The 27,965-nt window shown below is 42.8% G+C and overlaps 1 protein-coding gene across 1 annotated transcript in view; it reads right to left on the reverse strand.

Moving 5' to 3' along the window:
* Positions 1–27,965, reverse strand: part of SLC6A19 (solute carrier family 6 member 19) — a 111,463-nt gene that overhangs the window by 48,565 nt on the left and 34,933 nt on the right. The window contains exons 3-4 of the mRNA XM_039524671.1: positions 16,851–16,991; positions 1,533–1,670 (exon numbers count right to left, since the gene is read on the reverse strand). Of these exons, the coding sequence (XP_039380605.1) occupies positions 1,533–1,670; positions 16,851–16,991 (279 nt within the window). The remainder of the gene's footprint in view (positions 1–1,532; positions 1,671–16,850; positions 16,992–27,965) is intronic.

Below are 27,965 nucleotides of genomic sequence, written 5' to 3' on the forward strand. Positions count from 1 at the left end.
TTAATAAAAAAAAAGGCCTGGTTGATCTTATACCCAGATGGGGAGAAACTGAGGCAAGGTCTCACCTGCGACACCATGCCTGACTGCAAGGGGGGGTGCTTCCACCTCTGTACTACTTCATACATTCATGATCAGTGTTCATCAGACATTAGTCTTTCCATGTTGTAGGGCAATATTTAAGCATTTGTTTGTTGATTCAAGGCAATCTGTTCTGAGATCAACACCCAGAATCGGATCTTTTATAATTGTCTAACCTAAATATCATTCTGGTCTGGACTACCAGAATATGCAGCTCTTTTATATTTGCGCCTCATACATTTTGTCATTAGTAGTTACTATTTTCTGAAATAGTGCAGTTGAAAAGTTATATCTAACATGTCTCACCTCACTTAGATGTATTTATATGTCACAAAATGTTACAGCCTCCTCTCATATTTTAGATAAATAATTTCCAACCTGTTCTCTTATCTGACACAGACTGGAATGTTCAAAGCTGCCTAAAGGTTTTAGATGATCATTTCCCATTTGAAAGCTCCTAGGTACCTTTGAAAATCTCAGACACAGTGTTAAAAGTTATTAAAAGAAAGCTATCAATTTCACTTGTGATAGAAATCTGAAGTTTCAAAGATGATGCTTAATTAATTTCATATGTTTCTGAGTTTGTTTATACTGAGTGGAGCTCTTTATAACTTTAAAATTTGATTGTGCTAGTGTGAGGGAAATGGGTACACTCTATCTTTACAGACCATGAAACATACAAAAGCATTATTGAACTGTATCTTTTTTAACCTATCAAGATTTTTTTATGGTGCCAATAATCTACAAAGTGCTCCTGAATGCTAATGTTTGCACTGGATCTTGTACTTTTGCAAATACGTGTATTTTCCTATCAACGGTATCAACTCTCTCTTAGTGGCACCAGTTCTAAAGAGGTTACAGTGTGTCAGTTATTCCATCTAAAGGCTGAAATTTAAGCCAGCGGGATAGCTCAGTGGTTTGCGCATTGGCCTGCTAAACCCAGGGTTGTGAATTCAATCCTTGAGGGGGCTATTTAGAGATCTGAAGCAAAAATCTATCTGGTGATGGGTACTGCTTTGAGCAGGGGGTTGTTTTACATAATCTCCTGAGGTCCCTTCCAACCCTGATAGTCTATTCTATAATAACTCCACAACACAGATTTTGTGTATAGTGAATACTCTTCTGCAAAACTGAAGTATTAAAATATCAAAATGCTCCATGATAAAGTAGAGAGACAAGGTGGGTGAGTTAGTATATTTTATTGGACCAACTTTTGTTGGTAAGAGAGACAAGCTTGTCCCTCTCACCAACAGAAGTTGATCCAATAAAAGATATTACCTCACACCTACCTTGTCTCTCTAACATCCTGGGACCAACATGGCTGCAACTACACTTCATACAACCCTGACATAGTTGGTATGATATGTTATTTTTATACAAAAAAGTTCTTATTGAATTAATTGCTAATGACAAAAAGTGCTTTGCAAATTAAAATACTATTTCATAATCTGTACCAGTTCTGTTAGCATTGAGTGGGCAGTCACTCCAAGGCAATGGCTCCTGGAAAGAGTTGAAGAAATACCACATCACCCAGGCAATGATAGTGTTATAGTATAAACCCACCAGGAAGGATACAAGCATTGCTGCTATACCTGAAGAAAAAGGAGAAAGATTATAATATGCAGCTTTTAGTTGTTTTTAAAGGAATGTTAAAATATATCGACAAAAATATAAGACATTATAAAGCTAAGCCACCAGACTGATCTCAGTCAACTATATGAATGCTGTGAAAATTTGTATCTTGACAATGTAAATTAATAGGTTTTTTAATGGATATAGATGAGCACAACAATTCTTGTATTCTAGACACAAAGTAACACATATTATACATACAACCTCTCCATATAAACATTAGGGTTACAAAGGCAACTATAAATTTGGCATTCCCTAACTTTTGAATGCTTGACTTTATAATCTTAACATTCTTTTAACATAAACTTAGGGTTTTCTAAATGTAATTTTCTAACAAGCAAACAAAAACCAAATTCCATTATTTTTTAATCATATTTATCACACATGGGTAATCAGCAGATTTGGGACATTTAGATGGACAGCACAGTCTTCTGCCACTCAACCTAATGGAGAACTTTTAGCAGAATTAGGCCGTTATCCTCTATGCGGCCAGCTAGTAGGGGAGAGGTGAGATACTCATTTAGGTTTATAGGTATTTGCTAGACAGCAGAAGAATGTTGAGACTTGGGTATCCTGGGTTTAGTTACATGTTCTGGAGGAGCATATGCTCTTATGGTTATAAATCTTCTGTTCCTGTCCCCAAGTTCCTTCCTACCTTCCTCTGCTGTTATACCATTCCCAACCTAGTCTATTTGCTTATGTCCCTATCTTCCCCTCTGCTCCTCACCACCTCTGAATTTGAGTCCAAGAACATACGTCTCCTCCTTCAGAGGTTGACAGTGCGTTACGTGAAAAAATACTTTCTTCTGTTTGTTTTAAATCTGCTACCTATTCATTTCATTTGGTGGCCCCTTGTTCTTGTATTATGAGAAGGAGTAAATAACACTTCGTTATTTACTTTCTCTATACCACTCCTGATTTTATAGACCTCTATCATATCCCCCTTTTGTTGCCTCTTTTCCAAGCTGAAAAGTCCCAGTCTTATTAATCTCTCCTCATACGGAAGCCGTTCTATACCCCTAATCATTTTTGTTGCCCTTTTCTGAACCTTTTCCAACTCCAATATATCTTTTTTGAGATGGGGGAACCACATCTGCACGCAGTATTCAAGGTGTGGGCATACCATGGATTTATATAGAGGCAATATGATATTTTCTGTCTTATTATCTATCCCTTTCTTGATGATTCCCAACATTCTGTTCGCTTTTTTGACTGCTGCTGCACATTAAGTGGATGATTTCAGAGAACTATCCACAATGACTCCAAGATCTCTTTCTTGAGTGGTAACAGCTAATTTAGACCCCATCATCGTCTATGTATAGTTAGAATTATGTTTTCCAATGTGCATTACTTTGCATTTATCAACATTAAATTTCATCTGCCATTTTGTTGCCCACTCACCCAGTTTTGTAAGATCCTTCTGTAGCTCTTCACAGTCTGCCTGGGACTTAACTATCTTAGAATCATAGAATCATAGAATCTCAGGGTTGGAAGGGACCTCAGGAGGTCATCTAGTCCAACCCCCTGCTCAAAGCAGGACCAAAACCAACTAAATCATCCCAGCCAGGGCTTTGTCAAGCCTGATCTTAAAAACCTCTAAGGAAGGAGATTCCACCACCTCCCTAGGTAACCCATTCCAGTTCTTCACCACCCTACTAGTGAAAAAGTTTTTCCTAATGTCCAACCTAAACCTCCCCCTCTGCAACTTGAGACCATTACTCCTTGGTCTGTCATCTTCTACCACTGAGAACAGTCTAGATCCATCCTCTTTGGAACCCCCTTTCAGGTAGTTGAAAGCAGCTATCAAATCCCCCTCATTCTTCTCTTCTGCAGGCTAAACAATCCCAGTTCCCTCAGCCTTTCCTCATAAGTCATGTGCTCCAGCCCCCTAATCATTTTTGTTGCCCTCCGCTGGACTCTCCCCAATTTATCCACATCCTTCTTGTAGTGTGGGGCCCAAAACTGGACACAGTACTCCAAATGAGGCCTCACCAGTGCTGAATAGAGGGGAATGATAACATCCCTCAATCTGCTGGCAATGCCCCTACTTATACAGCCCAAAATGCCATTAGCCTTCTTGGCAACCAAGGCACACTGTTGACTCATATTCAGCTTTTCGTCCACCGTAACCCCTAGGTCCTTTTCTGCAGAACTGCTGCCCAGCCATTCAGTCCCTAGTCTGTAGCAGTGCATGGGATTCTTCCGTCCTAAGTGCAGGACTCTGCACTTGTCCTTGTTGAACCTCATCATATTTCTTTTGGCCCAATCCTCTAATTTGTCTAGGTCCCTCTGTATCCTATCCCTACCCTCCAGCGTATCAACCACTCCTCCCAGTTTAGTGTCATCTGCAAACTTGCTAAGGGTGCAGTCCACACCATCCTCCAGATCATTAATGAAGATATTGAACAAAACCGGCCCCAGCACCGACCCTTGGGGCACTCCACTTGATACTGGCTGCCAACTGGACATGGAACCATTGATCACTACCCGTTGAGCCCGACCATCTAGCCAGTTTTCTATCCACCTTACCATCCATTCATCCAGCCCAGACTTCTTTAACTTGCTGGCAAGAATACTGTGGGAGACTGTATCAAAAGCTTTGCTAAAGTCCAGAAATAGCACATCCACTGCTTTCCCCTCATCCACAAAGCCGGTTATCTCATCATAGAAGGCAATTAGGTTAGTCGGGCATGATTTGCCCTTGGTGAATCTATGCTGACTGTTCCTGATCACTTTCCCCTCCTTTAAGTGGTTCAGAATTGATTCCTTGAGGACCTGTTCCATGATTTTTCCAGGGACTGAGGTGAGACTGACTGGCCTGTAGTTCCCTGGATCTTCTTTCTTCCCTTTTTTAAAGATGGGCACTACATTAGCTTTTTTCCAGTCATCTGGGACCTCCCCCGATCGCCATGATTTTTCAAAGATAATGGCCAATGGCTCTGCAATCTCATCGGCCAACTCCTTTAGCACCCTCGGATGCAGCGCATCCGGCCCCATGGACTTGTGCTCGTCCAGCTTTTCTAAATAGTCCCGAACTACTTCTTTCTCCACAGAGAGCTAGTCACCTCCTCCCCATACCATGATGCAGAGTGCAGCTGTCTGGGAGCTGACCTTGTCTGTGAAGACAGAGGCAAAAAAAGCATTGAGTACACTAACTTTCTCCACATCCTCTGTCACTAGGTTCCCTCTCTCATTCAGCAAGGGGCCCACACTTTCCTTGACTTTCTTCTTGTTGCTAACATACCTGAAAAAACCCTTCTTGTTACTCCTAACATCTCCGGCTAGCTGCAACTCCAAGTGTGATTTGGCCTTCCTAATTTCACTCCTGCATGCCTGAACAATACTTTTATAATCCTCCCTGGTTATTTGTCCAATCTTCCACTTCTTGTAAGCTGTTTTTTTTGTGTTTAAGACGAGCAAGGATTTCACTGATAAGCCAAGCTGGTCACCTGCCATATTTACTTTTCTTCCTACACATTGGGATGGTTAGTTCCTGCAACGTCAATAAGGATTCTTTAAAATACAGCCAGCTTTCCTCGACTCCTTTCCCCGTCATGTTATTCTCCCAGGGGACCTTGCCCATCAGTTCCCTGAGGGAGTCAAAGTCTGCTTTTCTGAAGGCCAGGGTCTCTGTTCTACTCCTCTCTTCTTTCTTCCTTGCCACCTCCCTGTTTACCCCTTTTTCCAGATGGTTTATGAGTATGTTAAATGCGCATCTCCCTGATCTCAGTTCTGGTGTTTGATGCCACACTGGCTCTGGGCAGCTAAGAGGAGCATTTCCAGGTAAAATCATGAGGATACTAGGGCTTCTTAAAATCATTTCATTTTGATTTCTCAGATCAAAATTACATCTTTTTCCCTACACTGATTCTGTGAGAGAGCTGACCATTTTAGCTGAAACTTAAAAAAAAAAATCAGTCTGAGGCAGATACCTGGCATGAAAGCTACCGACTCTGTATGTAACAACAAACACTAGAAAATGGCAGCATTGTAAATTGCATTTTCACCAAACACTTGTTTAACCCTCTTTATCACCCAAAGATAATTAAGGAGTAGATTGTGATTCAGACTATATACCCATTCAGGGGAGTAATCCCCAGCTCACACTCACTCTTGGGCCATCTGGACATAAGAACATAAGAACATAATAGCGGCTGTACCGGGTCAGACCAAAGGTCCATCTAGCCCAGTATCTGTCTACTGACAGTGGCCAATGCAAGGTGCCCCAGAAGGAGTGAACCTAACAGGCAATGATCAAGTGATCTCTCTCCTGCCATCCATCTCCATCCTCTGACAAACAGAGGCTAGGGACACCATTCTTTACCCATCCTGGCTAATAGCCATTTATGGACTTAACCACCATGAATTTATCCAGTTCTCTTTTAAACATTGTTACAGTCCTAGCCTTCACAACCTCCTCAGGTAAGGAGTTCCACAAGTTGACTGTGCGCTGCATGAAGAAGAACTTCCTTTTATTTGTTTTAAACCTGCTGCCTATTAATTTCATTTGGTGACCCCTAGTTCTTGTATTATGGGAATAAGTAAATAACTTTTCCTTATCCACTTTCTCAACATCACTCATGATTTTATATACCTCTATCATATCCCCCCTTAGTCTCCTCTTTTCCAAGCTGAAGAGTCCTAGCCTCTTTAATCTTTCCTCGTATGGGACCCTCTCCAAACCCCTAATCATTTTAGTTGCCCTTTTCTGAACCTTTTCTAGTGCTAGAATATCTTTTTTGAGGTGAGGAGACCACATCTGTACACAGTATTCGAGATGTGGGCGTACCATGGATTTATATAAGGGCAATAATATATTCTCAGTCTTATTCTTTATCCCCTTTTTAATGATTCCTAACATCCTGTTTGCTTTTTTGACCGCCTCTGCACACTGCGTGGACATCTTCAGAGAACTATCAACGATGACTCCAAGATCTTTTTCCTGACTCGTTATAGCTAAATTAGCCCCCTTCATATTGTATGTATAGTTGGGGTTATTTTTTCCAATGTGCATTACTTTATATTTATCCACATTAAATTTCATTTGCCATTTTGTTTAGCAATCACTTAGTTTTGTGAGATCTTTTTGAAGTTCTTCACAATCTGCTTTGGTCTTAACTATCTTGAGTAGTTTAGTATCATCTGCAAACTTTGCCACCTCACTGTTTACCCCTTTCTCCAGATCATTTATGAATAAATTGAATAGGATTGGTCCTAGGACTAATCCTTGGGGAACACCACTAGTTACCCTCTCCATTCTGAGAATTTACCATTAATTCCTACCCTTTGTTCCCTGTCCTTTAACCAGTTCTCAATCCATGAAAGGACCTTCCCTTTTATCCCATGACACCTTAATTTACGTAAGAGCCTTTGGTGAGGGACCTTGTCAAAGGCTTTCTGGAAATCTAAGTACACTATGTCCACCGGATCCCCCTTGTCCACATGTTTGTTGACCCCTTCAAAGAACTCTAATAGATTAGTAAGACACGATTTCCCTTAACAGAAACCATGTTGACTATTGCTCAACAGTTTATGTTTTTCTATGTGTTTGACAATTTTATTCTTAACTATTGTTTTGACTAATTTGCCTGGTACCGACGTTAGACTTACCGGTCTGTAATTGCCGGGATCACCCCTAGAGTCCTTTTTAAATATTGGCGTTACATTAGCTAACTTCCAGTCATTGGGTACCGAAGCCTATTTAAAGGACAGGTTACAAACCTTAGTTAATAGTTCCGTAACTTCACATTTGAGTTCTTTCAGAACTCTTGGGTGAATGCAATCGGGTCCCGGTGACTTGTTAATGTTGAGTTTATCAATTAATTCCAAAACCTCCTCTAGTGACACTTCAATCTGTGACAGTGCCTCAGATTTGTCACCTACAAAAGCCAGCTCAGGTTTGGGAATCTCCCTAACATCCTCAGCCGTGAAGACTGAAGCAAAGAATCCATTTAGTTTCTCCGCAATGACTATATTGTCTTTAAGCGCTCCTTTTGTATTTCGATCGTCAAGGGGCCCAACTGGTTGTTTAGCAGGCTTCCTGCTTCTGATGTACTTAAAAACATTTTGTTATTACCTTTGGAGTTTTTGGCTAGCTGTTCTTCAAACTCCTCTTTGGCTTTTCTTATTACACTTTTGCACTTAAGTTGGCAGTGTTTGTGCTCCTTTCTATTTGCCTCACTAGGATTTGACTTCCACTTTTTAAAGGACCTTGGGTATAGGTGAGTAGTAGTAGCAAAGTTATTTCCTTGTTTATTCTCTGCCCTAGAGTAGGTGAGCAGTGACTGGGTGGGAAATGGACAGAGTGGTTGGAGCCTGGGTTCTGACACCCACCTTGCTGGTAAGAGTAGCTGAGCCAGTGCAGATGTGGTTAGATGTTGATAGATGTTTGGCTGCATGTATGTGTTCCCTCTGTGTGCTGCCCCAACCCTACGCAGACAGCTGGCATGGCATACCTCAAGCAAACCACCCAATGACTACAAGATATGGTAAGGGATGAAGGCATCCAGCCAGGTTTATTGTCAATGAAGTATGGTACTAGTATCCTGTGGACTCTATTGGACCACTAATAAATGTATGCTCATAACAATGGACCAGCTCAGTGAATGGCGGGACTTTCCATTCCTCCCTAGGCCAGACAAAGATACTCCCTCTGAGATACGTCTTTATATCCTGATACAAACAAGTTACATGCTTCCTCTGACATAGCTAGTTATTGCTCCCTGATGTGGCTAGTTATCACCCATCACCTTGTACATGTTGATTCAATCAAAACATCTCTATTACGTATTGTCAACCTGACTTTATCTTTTAGAAAGGTTCAGTGTGGTCCCCGTTATCCTTGGGGAATGTTTTTGTATCAGCCTTAGGAATGTGCATTTCTGCAATATTAACCCTGTTCTTGCCAGATTCTGTGAGCAGGTCCTGCCTCATACCAGGCCTCTAATACAAGGGTTTATGTCTAAGGCTCTCTTCCTACTACAGCAGAATGGGGTAGAAATTTAATGACGATATGCAGGCTAGCAATAATTTTTCTACACCCTCCTCTGGGAGCAAGCAGGAAGCAGGAGAGAAAAATTCCAAGGTATGTCTCTGAGTCACAATACCTCCTGAAGCTACTCCCGGAGTAAGGCAGTTTATGCACCACCACTGGTTTAGGTCTAAAGATTTTGCCTGAAAACAAAAATCTAGCTCTACACATTGAAAACATAGGGCCAGATTCTGATAATCTTACTCATATTGACTAATACCTTACTCCACAAGTGGGCTCACTGACTTCAAACTAAAGTAAGAGAACCATTTGGCATTAAGGAAATTACAGAAATTTTTAAACTAAAATCATAACTTTTAATAGGATTTGAACTCAGTACTTTGTATATAAAACAAATATTTTAAGTAACTAAACTGAAATGATTTTTGTTAATATCCATTGGAATGTCAAGATCCAGTGTTTAACGCATGCTGGGCATATGCAGCTTTAGAATTCATTCTTCCCTTGGTGAGCATACCACTCTCATTAGCAGAGATGTATCTCTGCAATAGTTTAGAAGGAAAATTTTGTACTCCACTTAGCTGTACTGACTGCATTTTTACAAAAATTAAAGATATGATATTGAAGTTACTTTAGTGACTGTGGTGTGTCCCATACTGATAGCCCTGAGAACTAAAAGCCTCTTCCTGGAGAACAGGTACAGCATGGATAACAGCAGTAGTACAAGTTTCCTCACCAATGTGTCTTATCAATATTTTTGACAGTTTCTGGGCTGAACAAATAATTCTAACTCCATGAATTCAATCTTTGGCTTTTGGTGAGACTACCAGCATGGGTGCAGAATAGTCCAATTATGAGTGTGTATTTTGTTGCTCCACTGGTATCCACATTGACACCACAGAATTATTAGGTCATCAGATAGCTGCCAGATAGTAATTAGTGACACTTGATCACTACTGACCTGGGCTAGATTCAAACCAGTTACCTACAGATAAAGGGCTTCTCTGTATTTATTACCCAGCCTTGAAGCTGGGAATATCATTACAACGTTATTTATTATGTAAAAAGTCACCATCTATAAAGTGTGAAGATTTACCTGTGGATTGTATCTCACTGTAAACACACACTACTAGTGAGAAATTAGCATACTAATGCACTCATAAAAAGTAACATATGTCGCTAAATCTTCAGATTGTTGTAGAAGGTTTGCATTTGCAGTCCTTTTGTTCATGGCAGGTTTTGAGCGAGACTATTTAGCCACAGTCCTGAGCAATGGGTAGTGCATAAGCTGCACCATCCAAGGAGTCATTGTGCATAACAGATACCTTTCTGGGACATAGAAATTTGCTGCCATTATAGGCTAACACCAAATTCTGATAGCCCTGCACTGGCTTAGATGAGAAGCAGGAGGGCAAAACTCTTGTACACCCCGACCCAAGTGCCTGGTAGCATGCACAGAGATCTTACATCCCTGTGCATGGTCCAAGTCACAATGTAGCCTTTTATTTAAAAAAGTTAGGAACTCTCTGAAGACATCCAGAATATTTCTCAATGAGAATTAGGCCCTATATTTTTAATGCTTTTTGACTGCACTGTTTAGAGGACGTCTCTTGCAGGAAGTTTACCAAGATATATCTGTTGAAGCAGATTGCTTTCCTTTTCATTAGTTCCAATGAACAAGAAATGTTGAAATTGTAGACCCAGCACCTAAAATGACTTCTTGTTTTAAATTTGTGACCAGTTAGGGAGTTTGTCCTGCTAGGGTGTTAGCTTGGCTTTCAGTGAAAGTTTTTTTCTGGGTCATTAGGGCAAGTGTGGGATGGCTGTAGGATTGAGATGACTGGGACTGACATTTATGTTGTGATTGCTGGAGTATGTTGACATTCTCACCGATTATGGAATGGGAAATGTACAGAATAATAAAAATATGCACTTCTAGGAGGATTTGGAAAATATTAATTGCAGCTCTTTACCAACTCTGCAGTTCTGCCTGTTTACCACCAATAGGGACTGCTATTAGGTGGCTATGACTTTAAACAGGGAGTCTCCTCAGCCATTTTGCCCCTGCAACTGCACAAACTCTGCCTTTAACCAGGGTTAGCTGGGCCTCAGTACCTGGGCTGAGATCATACCTTCACACTTCTGGGTCGATTTGCTCAATATTGTCATGTTTGTGTTTTAATGGGATGAGTGTAAAGTGGTGCTGACAGTGGATTAATGGTGCTGAGAGATTTAGATGGGGAGAAGGAGTAAGTTATGGTTAAAGTGGTTTCTCTTTTTGTGGTGAGAGGCCGGCAAAGGAAAAAGTATTTAAAGAATCACCTGGTGAGTGTGTGCCTATGGGCTAGTCTCTGTGGCAGGCAGACTGATTATAGGTAACAGTAGGATTAGAAATGTGAGCAATTTGTGGTGTGAGAGCCACTCTTTTTGAGGGTGAGAGTGTGACAGTTGATAGGTAGTGGATTGAAAGGGTTTGTACTATTGTGTGACCACCCCTTGGGGTTAGAGGGCAGTCTTGAATTCTTCTCTCTGCCACTTCCAGGACAGTGGAAATGATAGGGATGCAGAGACTATGGGAGTTGGTGGAACTTTGATTTCCTTCTTCATCTAGCCACCGTAGAAGGGTGGCTAATGAGAGAAGAAAGACATAATTGGTACAGAAAAGGGGGGAATCCTGTTTTGAGAAGAACAGAACAGTAGGGTGTGGGAGGCCCTAAGGTGTGAGACAGCTAGTTGGTGTGAATCAGTGGGTGAGTGGTTTAGAAAGGAGTTTGATTATGGCTTTGCATCCAGCTTTAGGGATCACTTTTTGGGAACTCAGCTGCATCCTTTCAATGGTCACTATTAAGTTGCCAAGAGGGTGATAGTGTTGCCATATGCAGGGAATATGGAGTCCCAAGGAGGTGGGAAAAAGAGAAGAAGGTGGTATGGCTGTGAGGGCTTGGGCTCTTTGATCCCTGAGGTGACTGACAAGGCTATAAAAATAAGACATTTGCAAGAAGGAAGGGTAAACCAGGAATGAGATGTTTAATCTTAGCAGTGGGTGAAACCAACAGAACTATTTATCAGGCAGTTGAGTTTTCATGAGACAAGGGTCATAATGATAAAACAGAGACTTGAGGAAACAAGGGCCTCATCACCTTTACTAGAGTTTTAGCTATTAATATTTATTGAGGTACTGGAAGCAGTGAGAGAACTTTGTGCCACCACCTGTGCTTTGGACTTGTGCCCTTCTGAGATGTTGAAGGTCAGGGGGAAGTACTGGGTCATTTTCTGGTGGAGACTAAAGACAGTAGCCTGCCAATTGCTTTGAAGGAGCATTAGTGCAGCCTCTTTCCAAGAGGCCAGCACTTGTTCATGACAATCAGTCCACTTCTTCCATTTTTCAGTAAGATTGTGCATAAGGCTATAGTAAGATCACTCCTCACAGTATCTGGGTGTACTGGATCTCCTTACTCCTTGTCAGTCAGGGTACAGACCAAGTTTTGACACAGAGACTATATGGGTCATGCTGGTCAGTGAGCTTCTCCTGATGATGGATGAAGATCAGATGACCATGCTGGTATTATTAAGATCTCTCCAGTGCCTTCAATACCATTGATCACAAGGCATTATTCACTTGTCTACAGACCTTTTCAGAAATGAACAAGACTGCTCTTCAGGGGGTTAATTCTTTTCTCAGACATCTCACTGGGTAGTTGTGAGCAATTGCTCCTCTTCCTGAAGAGCTCTCAAATGTGGGTTGCAACAGGAAGCCCCTCTGTCACCCCTCCTGTTCAGTGTGTATACAAGGCTGCATGTGGGGGTAATAAGGAGGTATAAGGTGCAGTGATTTCATTATGCTGACCACATCCAATTGTATGTCTCTATCTCATCCAACACACAAGAAGCCATTCAGTGTCTCAGACAGTATTTAGCTGAGATCGGGGTATGGATGAGATCGAGCTGTCTGAGGTGAGGAGGGGGTTTGGGAGAAGCAGCTAGAAGAGATGGGAGAGGTAATATCAGACCCTCTGACAGAGAGAGTGTGTCCACCTTTAGTTATCATGGGTCACAGCTGAAAGGTAATTTTGGACACACCCCCCCACACCAGCTGCTGTTAGGGGATTACATTACAGGAATAACCAAGTCAGCTTTTTACCATTGACACATGGCCAGAAGGTTGCCACTTTCCCTTTCAGATGCAGACTGTGCCACTACCTATTCATTGGTCACCTCAAGATTAGACCATTGTAATGAGCTCCACATGGGGCTACACCTTAAAACTGTTTGGAGATTGAAGCTAGTGCAGAATGCTGCAGTTCACTAAGTAGGGCATCTCATTGGGAACGCACCACCACAGTGCTCCAGGATCTGCACTGGCTGCCTATTGGTTTCTGATGGAGTCTAAGTTGTTGGCCATGACCTATAAAGCCCTAAATGGGCTGAGACATGCCTACCTGAGACCACCTGCCTCCCCATGCCACACTACCACAACTGAGGTTTGTGACTGTCAATGCGCCCTATAAGGCTTTATGGAAATATGCTTATATGTGTGTATATATATAACATGTCCCTTCCAACCCTGCTATTATGGGGAGAGGGTTAGCTCAGTGGTTTGAGTATTAACCTACTAATCTCAGGGTTGTGAGTTCAATCCTTGAGGGGGCCATTTAGGAAACTGGCATAAAAAACTGCCTGGGGATTGGTCTTGCTTTGAGCGGGGGTTGGAGTAGATGATCTTCTGAGGTCCCTTCCAACCCTGATATTCTATGAACATAACTAGAATGTGTTGTATGCTACATCTGCCATGTAACATATCTCTGTAAAGGTTATGATCTATTAATCCTGTTTGTAGGCATGTATCAGTTTTGTATTCAAAGTTATGAATATTGGCTGCATACTTGTTTGATTCTAAGTAGGCTGTAGTGAAGCCATTGGTCAGTTTCCTGAGAAAAGACTATTCTCAGTAAGTGCCCAATCAAGAAACACTTAAGCCAACAATGAACTTGGAGACACCAATCCACATCTGGGCTTTCCCAGGAATGTGGCTTGGCTGGTAAGGAACTCAGTCATGCATGGACATGTGACTTGCCCAGGTGACTCCAAAACTCCATTTTGTAGCTGGACTTTGCATAGGAGAGAGGAGGGGGTCTCCACTCACAAGAGAAAGTCTATTTAAGCCCAGGGGAGACCCCTCAATTTGTTTTTTCAGCTGGCTCCACCCCAAAAAATACCTGAAAGAAACTGGAAGAAAGGACAGTGACTGCAAGGGGTGTGAGTGATTGCTGGACACAGACTAAAAGGAGATTTAGTCTGTAAAAGGAAGCATTCTGGAACTGGTGAGGATTTTATCTGTATTCAGTTGGATTAGACATAGACTAGCATATTTTATTTTATTTTACTTGGTAATTCACTTTGTTCTGTCTGTCACTATTTGGAACCACTTATATCCTACTTTCTGCATTGGAGCAGACGGGCATGTCTGGCTCAGCAAGATGGGGTGCTGGGGTTCCGAGCAGGCACGGAAAGCTGGGGTAGAAGTAGTCTTGGCACATCAGGTGGCAGCTCCCAAGAAGGTTTCTGTGATCCAACCCATCACAAGGTCAATAGGGATTTTTTTCCCCTTCTGATTGAAGAGAGGAGGCTGCCAGCAGGATATTGTTTCTGAGTGGCTCTGGGACACTAGAATTTACCCCTCCCCCTTTTTTCTTGGTCCAACATAACCCAGTTTTGGTGATTTTTTTTTCCTGGGCACAAAGCAAAAGCCATTTATTTCCTAGGGGTTTTGAAGAAGGTTAAGGGTACTTTTCCAGAGACAATGGAGGGAACTTTTTTTATAGCTTATAATTGGCTGGGTGAGCTGAATTAATTTGTTCCTTTTTTAATTGAAAGGGGAGGTTGGTTGGTTGGTTTTAATGCTCCTGGGTGTACTATACTGTTGTGTAAAAAGATTGTCAGAGAACCTAGAGCTCTTGTACAGGCATTTTTTAATTTGGACTTCAGTCTCCCTGGCTGTCAATCTAGTGCTTTTCACAAGTAATAAGAGAGAGAAAAAATGTGTATACTTATTAATTAAGGCTGTCAAGCGATTAAACAAATTAATCAATTAAACAATAATAGAATACCATTTATTTAAATAGTTTTGGATGTTTTCTATATTTTCAAATATATTTATTTCAATTAGAACACAGAATAAAAAGTGTACAGTGCTCACTTTATATTTATTTTTTACTACAAGTATTTGCAATGTTAAAAAACAAAAGAAATAGTATTTTTCAATTCACCTAATACAAGTACTATAGTGCAATCTCTTTATCATGAAAGTTGAACTTACAAATTAGGAACAAAAACTGCATTCAAAAACAACACAATGCAAAATTTTAGAGCCTGCAAGTCCATTCAGTCCCACTTCAGCCAATCGCTCAGACAAACAAGTTTGGTTACAATTTGCAGGAGATAATGCTGCCCACTTCTTGTTTACAATGTTACCTGAAAGTGAGAACAGGCGTTCACATGGCACTGTTGTAGCCGGCATTGCAAAGTATTTACCTGCCAGATATGCTAAACATGTATATGCCCCTTCATGCTTCAACTACCATTTCAGAGGACACACATCCATACTGATGATGGGTTCTGCTTGATAACGATCCACAGCAGAGAGGACTGACGCATGTTCATTTTCATCATCTGAGTCAGATGTCACCAGCAGAAGGTTGATTTTCTTTTTTTAGTTGTTCGGGTTCTGTAGTTTCCACATCTGAGTGTTGCTCTTCTAAGACTTCTGAAAGCATGCTCCATGCCTCATCCCTCTCAGATTTTGGACGGCACTTCAGATTCTTAGACCTTGGGTTGAGTGCTGTAGCTATTTTTGGAAATCTCACATTGGTACCTTCTTTGCGTTTTGTCAAATCTGCTGTGAAAGTGTTCTTAAAATGAACATGTGCTGGGTCATCATCCGAGACTGCTATGACATGAAATATATGGCAGAATGCAAGTAAAACAGAGCAGGAGACATACAATTCTCCCCCAAGGAGTTCAGTCACAAACGTAATTAACGCCATATTTTTTTATCGAGCATCATCAGCATGGAAGCATGTCCTCTGGAATGGTGGCTGACGAATGAAGGGGCTTATGAATGTTTAGCATAACTGACATGTAAATACCTTGCAATGCCAGCTACAAAAGTGCTATGCGAACGTCTGTTCTCGCTTTCAGGTGACGTTGCAAACAAGAAGCGGGCAGCATTATCTCCTGCAAATTTTAACCAAACTTGTTTGTCTGAGTGATTGGCTGAAGTAGGATTGAGTGGACTTATAGGCTCTAAAGTTTTACATTGTTTTATTTTTGAATACAGGGTTTTTTTGTACATAATTCTACATCTGTAAGTTCAACTTTCATAATAAAGAGATTGCACTACAGTACTTGTATTAGATTAATTGAAAATATGATTTCTTTTGGTTTTACAGTGCAAATATTTGTAATAAAAATAAATATAAAGTGAGCACTGTACACATTGTATTCTGTGTTGTAATTGAAATCAATATATTTGAAAATGTAGAAAACATCCACAAATATTTAATACATTTCAATTGATATTCTATTGTTTAACAGTGCGATTAATCACGATTAATTTTTTAATTGCAATTAATTTTTTTGAGTTAATTGTGTGAGTTAACTGCAACTAATTGACAGCCCTATTATTAATGTATACAATGTTGTATACCAATCACTACTTATGACTGACAGACATGGAGATTGAACTCCTCCATCTTACTCAAAATAACTACAGCACAGGTTGTTGGCACACTTAAAAAAGTTAATTCCAATTCTAGAGAGAAATTGTTCTAGATATATTCCCCATTTTCAGAGATATTCCCTGTCGCCTGTAATCTCTCTAAAACCAGGGTGCAGTTTTTGTGTGTGCCCACTGTTCCTGTGCACTGGGAATGGGACATCAAATAGTTATCAGATGGTAACAGTTTTTGATCACTACTAACCTGGGCTGCATTCAGGTGGACAATGTAGAAATTAGTCTCTGAACTCATAATTCATCCCCTGAGACATTCACTCTGCTCCAAAGTAAAACAATAAAGCCTCAATGGCAAAAATAATAATGTGGGCTTTTGTGCATTCTGTTTGGTTTAGTTGTAAGCTGCCTGAGACTTACCTACTCCCTTCAGGGTAGGATGGATAGAACTCCAGACTCCCACACTGCCTTTCCTCAGTCTTTGACCAATAGCAAACTCAAGATGAAGCAGTGGGATACCTTCCAGGACAAGCAAAATGAGAAAAGGGATCATAAAGGCTCCTGAAATAAAAATAAAAATATTTCATACATGATGAACTGTGTTGAACATGAACATGATGAAATATGATGATGAAGCAGGAATTTCAGTTTTACACAGGAATGATGAAGCTATATGGAAATTATACAGAAGGAAAACAAGGTGTAAAAGTCATTGTACAGAACATTTTTCTCTGAACAGTGTTTTTGACTAATCTTATTTTTTATAATAACTGATACCATGAGACCAACCAATTTGGCTTGGCTGCCAGTCCTGTCCAATATCACCCCTTTTGACATCAGGCAATAAGTCACACTGTGGAATCTGCTCCTTAATGTGCAAAACATGCCACATCTACCCCATTTAAAGATGTGCCTAATCCACTCATCCACTGTTTTAGCTCCAGGAATCACTGTAAGACATTTCTTCTAAAGAAATTCAATGTCACCTCCAGAAGGCATACTAAGTGACAAGAAGAAGCATCAAAAATAGCCAATGCCTGTCTTGTGACAGGTCCAATAGTCCATCCCCCTGTGTGTAAAGCTCAATCACTTCAATGTAGAGTTCTGCAAAATGATGGTAACTGGCATCTTTAAGACTCTCCCCTTTGCTGCTGTGGTTAGTTAGAAGATGTAGGCATATACTTGCAAGCTGCACCCATTGGCAAGGGCTGTCTGGTTCCCTCAAGGACTTGCAGAGTGCCCTTCCCTCAGCTATTGAATCGATGGTTAAGATGTTCAGACTAACACACTTGACTTAAATATCTATGTGCATAACAATTTGATATCCAGATTGTTCAGTGGAAGAACTTTATTAAATCTATGACTTCAACCAAGTGAGACCTATTTCTTCCTACAGTAATGAACAGGCCCAAACTGTGCCCCCAATAACAAAACTCAGTTGCATTGTATAGGAATTGTGGTTAGCTGCCTCTGTGGAAGTGTCTTTGTGGGACCCTGTAGAAGATTCTCTTTGAGGTTGGGATTAATGCATGGGCATAAGTGGTAGAGACTGGTTGGGATGCAGGTGGATATTGGCAGGACTGGGCAGTCCTGTATTGCGTGCAGGCAGTTTGGGGCAGTGGCAAGGGATATGTCTTCCTCATAAATGCCTAAATGTGAAAGGTAACACAACTTTTTTAAGGTGCGGAGAAGAGGGGGAATGGTCTCAGTGAATGCCATTCCTAAGGTCCTGCACTGAGGCTCATGGCCTCAGAGTAGATGGCCTTGGCTACTGCAGAACCCAGTGAATTTACAGAGTTCCAAGGTCTCAATACCCCACAGTTCTTTCTGGAGGAAGTTAATTGCATCTGCCAAATTGACCCAATTCCTGGGGGACACTGTGAGGAAGATTAGCCCCTCTATAGGTTTTATCACAGGATGACATGATTTAAACATAGGTGAGAGAGGCCATATCTTTTATTTTTAGGGATAGCTCAGGAGTTTGAGCATTGGCCTGCTAAACCCAGAGTTGTGAGTTCAATCCTTGAGGGGGCCATTTAGGGATCTGGGGCAAAAATCTGTCTGGGGATTGGTCCTGCTTTGAGCAGGGGGTTGGACTGGATGACCTCCTGAGGTCCCTTCCAAACCTGATATTCTATTCTATGACTCTATGAAGCTTTCAAGCCACACAGAGCTCTTCTTCAGGTCTGGGAAAGGTACTCCCAGCATCACAGCAAAATGCACTAAAGAAGAGCACTCTGTGGCTTGGAAGCTTGTCTCTCTCATTAACAGAAGTTGGTCCAATAAAAGATATTACCTCACCCACCTTGTCTATTCTGGGACCGAAACAGGTACAACTACACTGCATGATTTAAGCATAATCACTATCCTGATAGTTAGTTATTTTATAGATTCTGGATTGGAAATAAAAGAGACGCATGGTAGATAAAAATGTGTAAATACAAACTGATATATGCTCAGAGCTATGGGTGAAACTCTGACCATATTAATCAAAAACCACTGATATGTGATTCATTCATTCATTCATGCCCGTCACCCCAACCGGGGTATGGGCCGCCAACAACAGATCTCCATAGTCTTCTATCCTGGGCCATTCGCTCTAGCTGGTTCCAGGTATAGCCCATTTTTTTGCTATCAACCTGAAGGTCGCGTCGCCAGGTATTTCTTGGGCGGCCTCTTTTCCGCTTGCCTTGGGGGTTCCACTGCAGTGCCTGTCTGGTGATGTTGGTTGGCTGCTTGCGTAGTGTATGTCCTATCCAGCCCCACCTTTTCCTTCTAATTTCTTCCTCTGCTGGGAGTTGATGGGTCCTCTCCAAGAGGTGGATGTTACTGATGGTGTCTGGCCAGCGGATCTGGAGAATCCTTCTGAGGCAGCTATTAATGAAGGTCTGGATCTTCCTGGTGGTTGTTTTGGTTGTCCTCCAGGTTTCAGCTCCATACAGTAAGACTGATTTCACGTTGGAGTTGAACAGTCGAATCTTTATTGCCAAAGACAGCTCTCTGGAGTTCCAGATGTTCTTGAGCTGTAAGAAGGCTGTCCTTGCCTTACCAATCCTTACTTTGATGTCTGCGTCTGTGCCACCCTGCTGGTCGATGATGCTACCTAGGTAGGTGAAGGACTGCACTTCTTCCAGGGGGCTTCCATTCAGTGTAACTGGGTCGTTGCTGATGGAATTGATCCTAAGGATCTTGGTCTTGTCCTTGTGGATGTTGAGGCCAACCTGTGATGACGTGGCTGCCACTACGTTGGTCTTCTCTTGCATCTGCTGTTTACTGTGCGAAAGGAGTGCAAGGTCGTCGGCAAAGTCCAGGTCATCAAGCTGGGTCCACAATGACCATTGGATTCCATTCCTACGCTTGTAAGTGGATGTCTTTATAATCCAATCGATGACGAGAAGAAAGAGAAGTGGTGACAACAAGCATCCTTGTCTGACTCCGGTTCGCACCTGGAAGCTGTTTGTGAGCTGCCCTCCATGGATCACTCTACAGTGTATGCCGTCGTATGAATTCTTGATCAGGTTGACCACCTTTGCTGGGATGCCATAGTGCCGAAGGAGCTTCCAGAGGGTCTCTCGATCCACGCTATCGAATGCTTTCTCATAGTCAACAAAGTTGATGTACAACGAGGAGTTCCACTCCATAGACTGCTCGACTATGATGCGGAGTGTTGCTATCTGGTCCGTGCATGATCTGTTCTGCCGGAAACCTGCCTGTTCATCTCGTAGCTGTGGATCGACGGCATCCTTCATTCTCTCTAAGAGGACTCGGTTGAAGACCTTCCCTGGCACCGACAGGAGTGTGATTCCTCTATAGTTGGCACAGTTGCTGAGGTCTCCTTTCTTGGGGATTTTGATGAGATATCCTCTTTCCAGTCAGCCGGAATCACTTCTTCTTCCCATATTTTCTCAAAGAGGGGGTACAGCATTTCCACTGAGGCATCCAGGTCTGCTTTCAGGGCCTCTGCTGGGATATCGTCAGGTCCAGCCGCCTTCCTGTTCTTCATCATGGTGATGGCTTTTCTGATCTCGTCTCTGGTTGGTTTATCGCAGTTGATTGGGAGGTCCTCGTTGGCTGGGTCGATGTCTGGTGGATTTGGTGGTGCTGGTCTGTTCAGGAGTTCCTCAAAGTGCTCCGCCCATCTGTTCATCTGTAGTTCTATTCCTGTTATAGACTTTCCCTGCTTGTCTTTAACGGGACGTTCTGGCTTGCTGAACTTTCCAGACAGTCGCTTGGTAGTATCGTACAGCTGTTTCATGTTACCGCTGTATGCTGCCTGCTCTGCTTCTGCTGCCAGTCCATCCACATAATCTCTCTTGTCCTTCCTAATATTCCTCTTCACTGCTCTGTGGAGCTTTTTGAGCTTTGGCCTTTGCTGCTCTAGTCCTGCTGTTGTTGACTGCTGCCTTCTTCTTCTTTCTGTCTTCTATCTTTGTCAAGGACTCTGCTGTGATCCACTCTTTCTGCTGGTGTTTCTTAATTCCAAGCACTTCCTGGCATGCTGACCTAAGTGTGTCTCTCACTTTCTGCCATCTGTTGAGTACACTGTCTTCCTCTTCCTCAGACCGATCCTGTAGTACTGAAAACTTATTCTTCAGCGTCAATCCAAAATCTTCCTTGGTCTTATGGTCCTTCAGAAGGTTGACGTTGTACTTCGCTCTTCTGTCTGACGCGTCTATCCAGTTCTTCTTCAGCTTCAGCTTCAATCTGGCCACCACTAAGTGATGGTCGGACGCCACGTCTGCTCCTCTTCTAACTCTAACGTCCTGCAAGGATCTTCTGAACTTCTTGCTAATGCAGACATGGTCGATCTGGTTTTCTGTCATGCCTGCTGGCGATACCCAGGTACTCTTGTGGATCCGCTTGTGAGGAAAGATGCTGCCTCCTATGACCAGATTGTTAAGTGCACACAGATCCACAAATCTCTCTCCATTCTCATTCATCTCTCCCAGAGCATGGGTCCCCATGACTTGTTCGTATCCTGTGTTATCAGGTCCAATTTTGGCATTAAAGTCTCCCATAAGGATGGTAATGTCTTTGTCTGGGAGAGTCTCTAATATTTTCTGGAGTCTGTTGTAAAAGTAGTCTTTGTCCTCCTCTTCACTGTCATTGGTTGGAGCGTAGCACTGAACAACATTCATCTTAATCCTCTTCATTTTAGTTCTGAAGGATGCTGTGATGATCCTGGGATCATGTGCCTCCCAACCAATCAGTGCTCTCTGTGCCTGCTTGGACAACATGAAGCCTACTCCCTGTGTGTGGTGTGTGTCGCTCTCTTCATGTCCTGAATACAGCAACAGCTCTCCTGTCAACAGTCGTCTCTGTCCAGCTTGCGTCCATCTTGTCTCGCTAATGCCTAGTAGAGTCAGGTTGTTGCTCCTCATCTCTGCTGCAACCTGCGCCGTCTTTCCTGACTCGTACATGGTCCTCACGTTCCATGTGCCGATGGTAATCCTCCTGGCTGCAAGAAGGGTGATCGGCTTAGTGGCTTCCTCGCGGCTTTCACCACCCAGCGTCATGCATCTTCGAGTTGAAGACCCTTCTTTTTCCAGGCTAAAAGTCTCTGTTAACTCTATTGTTGGCGTTTCTGTAGCAAGCTGATTTTTACAGGGTGGAGTTGCTAGCCCCACGCCCAACCCTCCTCCTTTACCCTGACTTGGGACAGGCAGATGGCCCCAAAGGACCTCTCTGGTGGAGTTACTGATATGTGAACTCCACTATAAATCCCTGACTATCAAAGGGCAGATTACAATATAAATTCTTGTGCCCATGTCTCACCTACATTCTTTCACTTTAGACAGTTTTTTCTTCAAAAGTGAAGAATTTCACTGTAGCACCTTCTCTTTCTGGAAAGAAATGATAGAGACAACAAGAAGGGGTTTTACAAATATGTCAGACAAAAAAGATCAGGGATGGTGTGAGGAAGTTGAGCTGACAATAGAAGAAGATAAGAAGGCAGAGTTGCTCAAGGCCTACTTTGCTTCAGTCTTCATACAGAAAATAACATGTGACTGGACGACTAGTGAAATTATCATAGACAATAAAGGGGAAGGGATGCAGATCAGGATAAGTAAAGAATATGTCAGAGATCTTCTGGGTAATCTGAATGAATGCAAATCAGCAGGGCCTGAGGCTACTCATCCCTAGGGGGCTGAAGAAATCTCTGAGCCACTGACAATAACATTTGTATACTCATGGAGGACAGGTGAGGTCCTGGAAGACTGGGAAAGGGCTAATGTAGTGCCCATCTTTAAAAGGGGAAAAAGGAGGAATCAGGGAACTACAGAACAATCAGCTTGTCCTTGATACCCAGGAAACTACTCAAACAATGTATGAAACATTCAATTTGCAAATACCTGGAGGATGAAGGGGTGGTCACTAACAGCCAGCAAGGATTTACCAAGAAAAAATCATGACAAGCCAGCTTGATTTCCTTCTTTGACAAGATAACTGGTTTGGTGGATAGGGGGAACGTGGACATAATATACTTGAACTTTAGCAAGGCTTTTGACAGTCTCCACATGAAATTCTCATAAGTAAGCTGGAGAAATGTGGGCTCAGAATCATAGACTTTAAGGTCAGAAGGGACCATTATGATCACTGTGGCACAACACAGGCCACAGAATCTCACCCACCCACTCCTGTAACAAACCCCTAACCTATGTCTGAGCTACTGAAGTCCTCAAATCGTGGTTTAAAGACTTCAAGGTTCAGAGAAGCCTCCAGCAAGTGACCGTGCCCCACCCTGCAGAGGAAGACGAAAAACCTCCAGGGTCTCTGCCAATCTGCCCTGGAGGAAAATTCCTTCCCGACCCCAAATATGGCAATCAGCTAAACCCTGAGCATGTGGGCAAGACTCACCAGCCAGACACCCAGGAAAGAATTCTCTGTAGTAACTCAGATCCCACCCCATCTAACATCCCATCACAGGCCATTGGGCATATTTACTACTAATAGTCAAAGATCAATTAATTGCCAAAATTAGGCTATCCCATTATACCATCCCCTCCATAAACTTATCAAGCTCAGTCTTGAAGCTAGATATGTCTTTTGTCCCCACTGCTCCCCTTGGAAGGCTGTTCCAGAACTTCACTCCTCTGATGGTTAAAAACCTTTGTCTAATTTCAAGTCTAAACTTCCTGATGGCCCATTTATATTCATTTGTTCTTGTGTCCACATTGGTACTAAGCTTAAATAATTCCTCTCCCTCCCTGGTATTTATATAGAGAGCTATCATATCTCCCCTCAGCCTTCTTTTGGTTAGGCTAAACAAGCCAAGCTCTTTGAGTATCCTCTCATAAGATAGGTTTTCCATTCCTCAGATCATCCTAGTAGCCCTTCTCTGTACCTGTTCCAGTTTGAATTCATCCTTCTTAAACATGGGAGACCAGAACTGTACACAATATTCCAGAGGTCTCATCAGTGCCTTGTATAACAGTACTAACACCTCCTTATCTCTACTGGAAATACCTTGCCTGATGCATCCCAAGACCACATTATATACCAGCTCAGAATTGCCTGCTGATTGACAGTCCTGAGCTGTAGCACCCCCGTCAAGTACACCTTACGTCCAAACAAGTCCAGGCATTTGGCGTCCTTGGACTTAGGCACTGGGGCTAGTTGCCCCTGGCTCTCCTCATTTACTGCCACAACCACCAATGAACAAGGCTGCAGGTGCATAAGAGGTATTCATACCCCTTTGATGGAATGAAGTATTTCCTCTCAACACCATTGGCAGTAGGAGGGATGGAGGCCTAGGGTCTTCCAGATGGTCTTGGCATTGGCCTATATGGTTTTGATGAGGGGCAGAGCCACCCTCGAAGGACCTTCTGGGGCCATAATGTCAACCACCGGGTCCTCTGACTCAACCACCTCCTTGGCCTGCAGACCCATGTTGCATGCCACCCTGCAAAGGAGGGCCTGGTGGGCATGGCTGTCTATTGGGAGCGATCCAGAGATAGAAGTGCCCGCAATAGCCTCATCTGGGGAGGAGGATGAGGAGGCTAAAGGGGGAACAGGGTCCTCCTGTCATCAGGAACCTCTCGTCCTGTCTTGCTGTCTGGACCAGGTAGACCAGGGTCCTGCTCAGAAACCAGAGTTGGAGTTGGTTTCATGGGGGGGCAGCGGTGCAGTGCCTCCTTGGCACCCCTAGGGGTGGAGCGACTGATGGAGGCCTCCAGCACTCGCGGTTCAGAGGTGGCCGATTGGGAGCCTTTAGACTGGGCGCCCTGCTCCTGGTGGAATGCCAACGGGGTCAAAAATAGCCACTGTGCTGGTCCCTGCCACTGCACAGGCCATGGCCCTGCCCCCACCTCAGAGCGTCCATGGCCTGACTCCATGGTCAGCCCCACTCTGAGTATCTAGATCTCGCCTCCGAGTCCGAAGACCAGGATTGGGACTGCGAAGGCCAGGGTGGTGCTGAGTGGAACTGATCCAGCGAGTGGTGCTGCACTGGGGAGCGGTGTCTTGATGCCGGAGAGTGGTGCCATGAGGCTGGAGAGGTACCATGATCTGGAGCTGCGTGGGGTCACTGAGCAGCATCGGGACCAGTGCCAGAATCAGGACCTGCTGTGCCATGGAGATCAATGTGTGGATCAGCATTGTGAGTGGGAGCACTGGTGTGACCTGGAGTGGTGCAGCAAGTCTGAGCAGCGCCACAATTCTATCAGTGATGCCAATATTCTATCAGCGGTGCCGAGGGATGGAGCATCACCGGTTTGTCTTGAGATGGTGCCATATGATGTGGTATTGGAGTCTTGGAGCGAAGAGTGGGTGACCTCGGCGCTGTCCTGGCAATGAGGTCATTCACGGTCTCAAAGGTGTCTGGGGTGGATGGCAGCTCCACCTCCTCGATGACCTGGGCTGGAGAGTCTCTGCCAGAGTTCATCCGCTGTGCTGCTTCCACCACTGTTGCCAGGGAGCTATGCACTGATGAACTCGGCGCCCGGTCTTGCCGTGCTGGCAGAGGCAGAGGTCTAAGTGCCACCTCCATAAGGAGCTGCTTGAGGCAAAAGTCTCACTCCTTTTTGGTTCTGGGGTGAAACCCCTTACCAATTCTGCACCGATCAGCTTGGTGAGCCTCCCCCAGACACTTTAGACAAGCATTGTGGGGGGGTCACCTGTTGGCATAGGCTTGCTGCAGGACTTGCAGGGCTTGAACCCCTGGGACTTGGGCATGTAAGCCCGCCCAAGAAAAAGCAGTAAGGACAGAAGGTAAACCCTCCAGCCCAACTGCTAACACTAACTAACAATTAAACTGAAACGTGGTAGAACTTGCTGAGCAGGACGCCACACTTCCAATGACCATCACTGGCGGTAGGAAGGAACTGAAGAGGCACCAGGTCGGCAGGGTCATATATTGAGCGCTATATAGGCGCCTCACCAGGGGGCTCCACAGCTGTCCCAAAGGGTGCTGCTAGGGAAAAAACTTTCTGATGACTGTATATGTGGTGCGCACACACCTAATTGGAATTGACATGCACAATCACTAGAAGAAGAACCAGAATTATGTGAGCTAATTGGGTGCAGTGAGAATGACTTGTGTTTTGTCATGACAAATCTTTTGTAGAATCTCTGGTAGAAGTGGGAATCTCACGTAAAGGTGTTCCACAGGTGGTCTGTCGAGAATTGAATCATAGAATCATTGATTAGCAGGGTTGGAAGGGACCTCAGGAGGTCATCTAGTCCAGCCCCCTGCTCAAAGCAGGACCTAATCCCCAACTAAATCAGCAGAAGGGCATCATCCGTGGAATCCCAACCTAGTGCTGCTCTGTAGCAGTATAGATCAAACTTCTTGTTCGTCTGTCTGGAGAGCAGGGCCCAGGAAGGCATTCCTCACTGAATAAAGTGTATCTGCCACTTGTGGTATGTGGAGAAGTGCCTGCTGAGATTGTCTGCAGAGAGTTTTGCACACTTGGGAAGTACGTTGCTGGGAGTGTGATGTAGTTCTGGGTTTACCAGTTCCATAAATTGACCACTTCTATTCAGAGAATTGCTCCTTCTTGTTTGTTTATATAGAACATGGTGATTATGTTCTCGAGTGTTATCTGGACATGTTGGGATTGTATGAGTGGAAGGAATGCCTTGCAGGCAAGTCGGACTGCCCTTAATTCCAAGAAATTGATGAGCATCCTGGCCTCCCAAGGAGACTACATGCCATGTTCCACGTGATTGCACCGTGGGCTCCCCAGCCTATGAGATTATGGTCACATTGGGTCTGAGTGTAGTGAAAGGGATTCCAGCTCTTAGGACACACATACGGACCAACACTCTAAGAAGAAACCTTTGTATACATTATTTACATTAGAAAGATAATAGGATTACAAATGGAATTCTCTTGTGTAATAGTTCTTAAATGCAAAATTGTAAATCTTCCAAACTAAATGTATAGACACTGGTTTAAAAAAATGGAATATAAAGTTTGATGTATCAGTGTTTGAGAATAAATAACTCTCAATATATTTAGCTATATGAATATGAATATAATTATATTTTAAAAGCAACATAGTAATTGGCCATTTCCAGTCCTGGCAATAATTGCTTTTCTTTGTTGAACTAGGATTCAGTCTTGACGTCCAAATTCAGGCAAAACCCTATTCCTGTTTCTCTCCGTTTCTGGGAAATTTTGTGGTTGGGAGTACGGGGACTATGCTGTGCATAGCTTCTGTGTGAGAGGTAAAAACGGGAATAATTTAAACCCTCTCCCTTTTATAGATGTGCACAGCAGACAAATAACCTGGTTATTTATTTATATAAGTGTGTGTGTGTGTGTGTATATATATATATATATATATATATATATATATATATATATATATATATATATATATATATATATATATAATATGATAAGTAGATTGGATTTGCACTTTGAAATCTTTACAACATAAAGTCCTTAATGAGGAACTGGACTTTAATCCCTGTTTTAGTGTTATAATTCAATACTGTAACATTGGTTTTGATAACATCTGGATTATTATTCCTTGTCATTTAAGTAGATTTAGAAATCTAACTTAATTGAATAATTTGATTTCTAATGTAAAATGGAAAACATTGTGTTGCCTTCACTTAATTTCCAATAAACATCATATGCAAAATTTAGTCTAAAACATTTTTAGGGTGTTCGCATGAACTGCGGTTGAGCTCCACTGGTTCCAGCTGAGGAACTGCAGTGTATTGACTGTTGACATGGTATCATCTCTGACAGAACCACAGTCAATCTGATAACAGTGGCACAACAATCAACAAGTTCTGTACCACAGAGTAGCAAGATTTGCTGTAGATTTATGGTAATTGTGTTTTTAGGACATTTTACTAGGGTTGTCAGCTTAAACATTACATCCTGTTTTTCACAGTGCTCTGTCATGGATGAAACACAAATGTTTAACACAGTCAATTAAATGGCATATTTCCCAATAAAGATTAATCTTAAAAAGGTCTAATGTCAGAAATATCTATCAAATGAAAGTAAATATCATTCTAATTATGCTACCTGAACTGCCAGTGTAAATTTCCTAACCATTACACTGTGCTCATAGT

This window comes from Mauremys reevesii, linkage group 2 (genome assembly GCF_016161935.1).
Source record: "Mauremys reevesii isolate NIE-2019 linkage group 2, ASM1616193v1, whole genome shotgun sequence".
NCBI lineage: Eukaryota > Metazoa > Chordata > Testudines > Geoemydidae > Mauremys > Mauremys reevesii.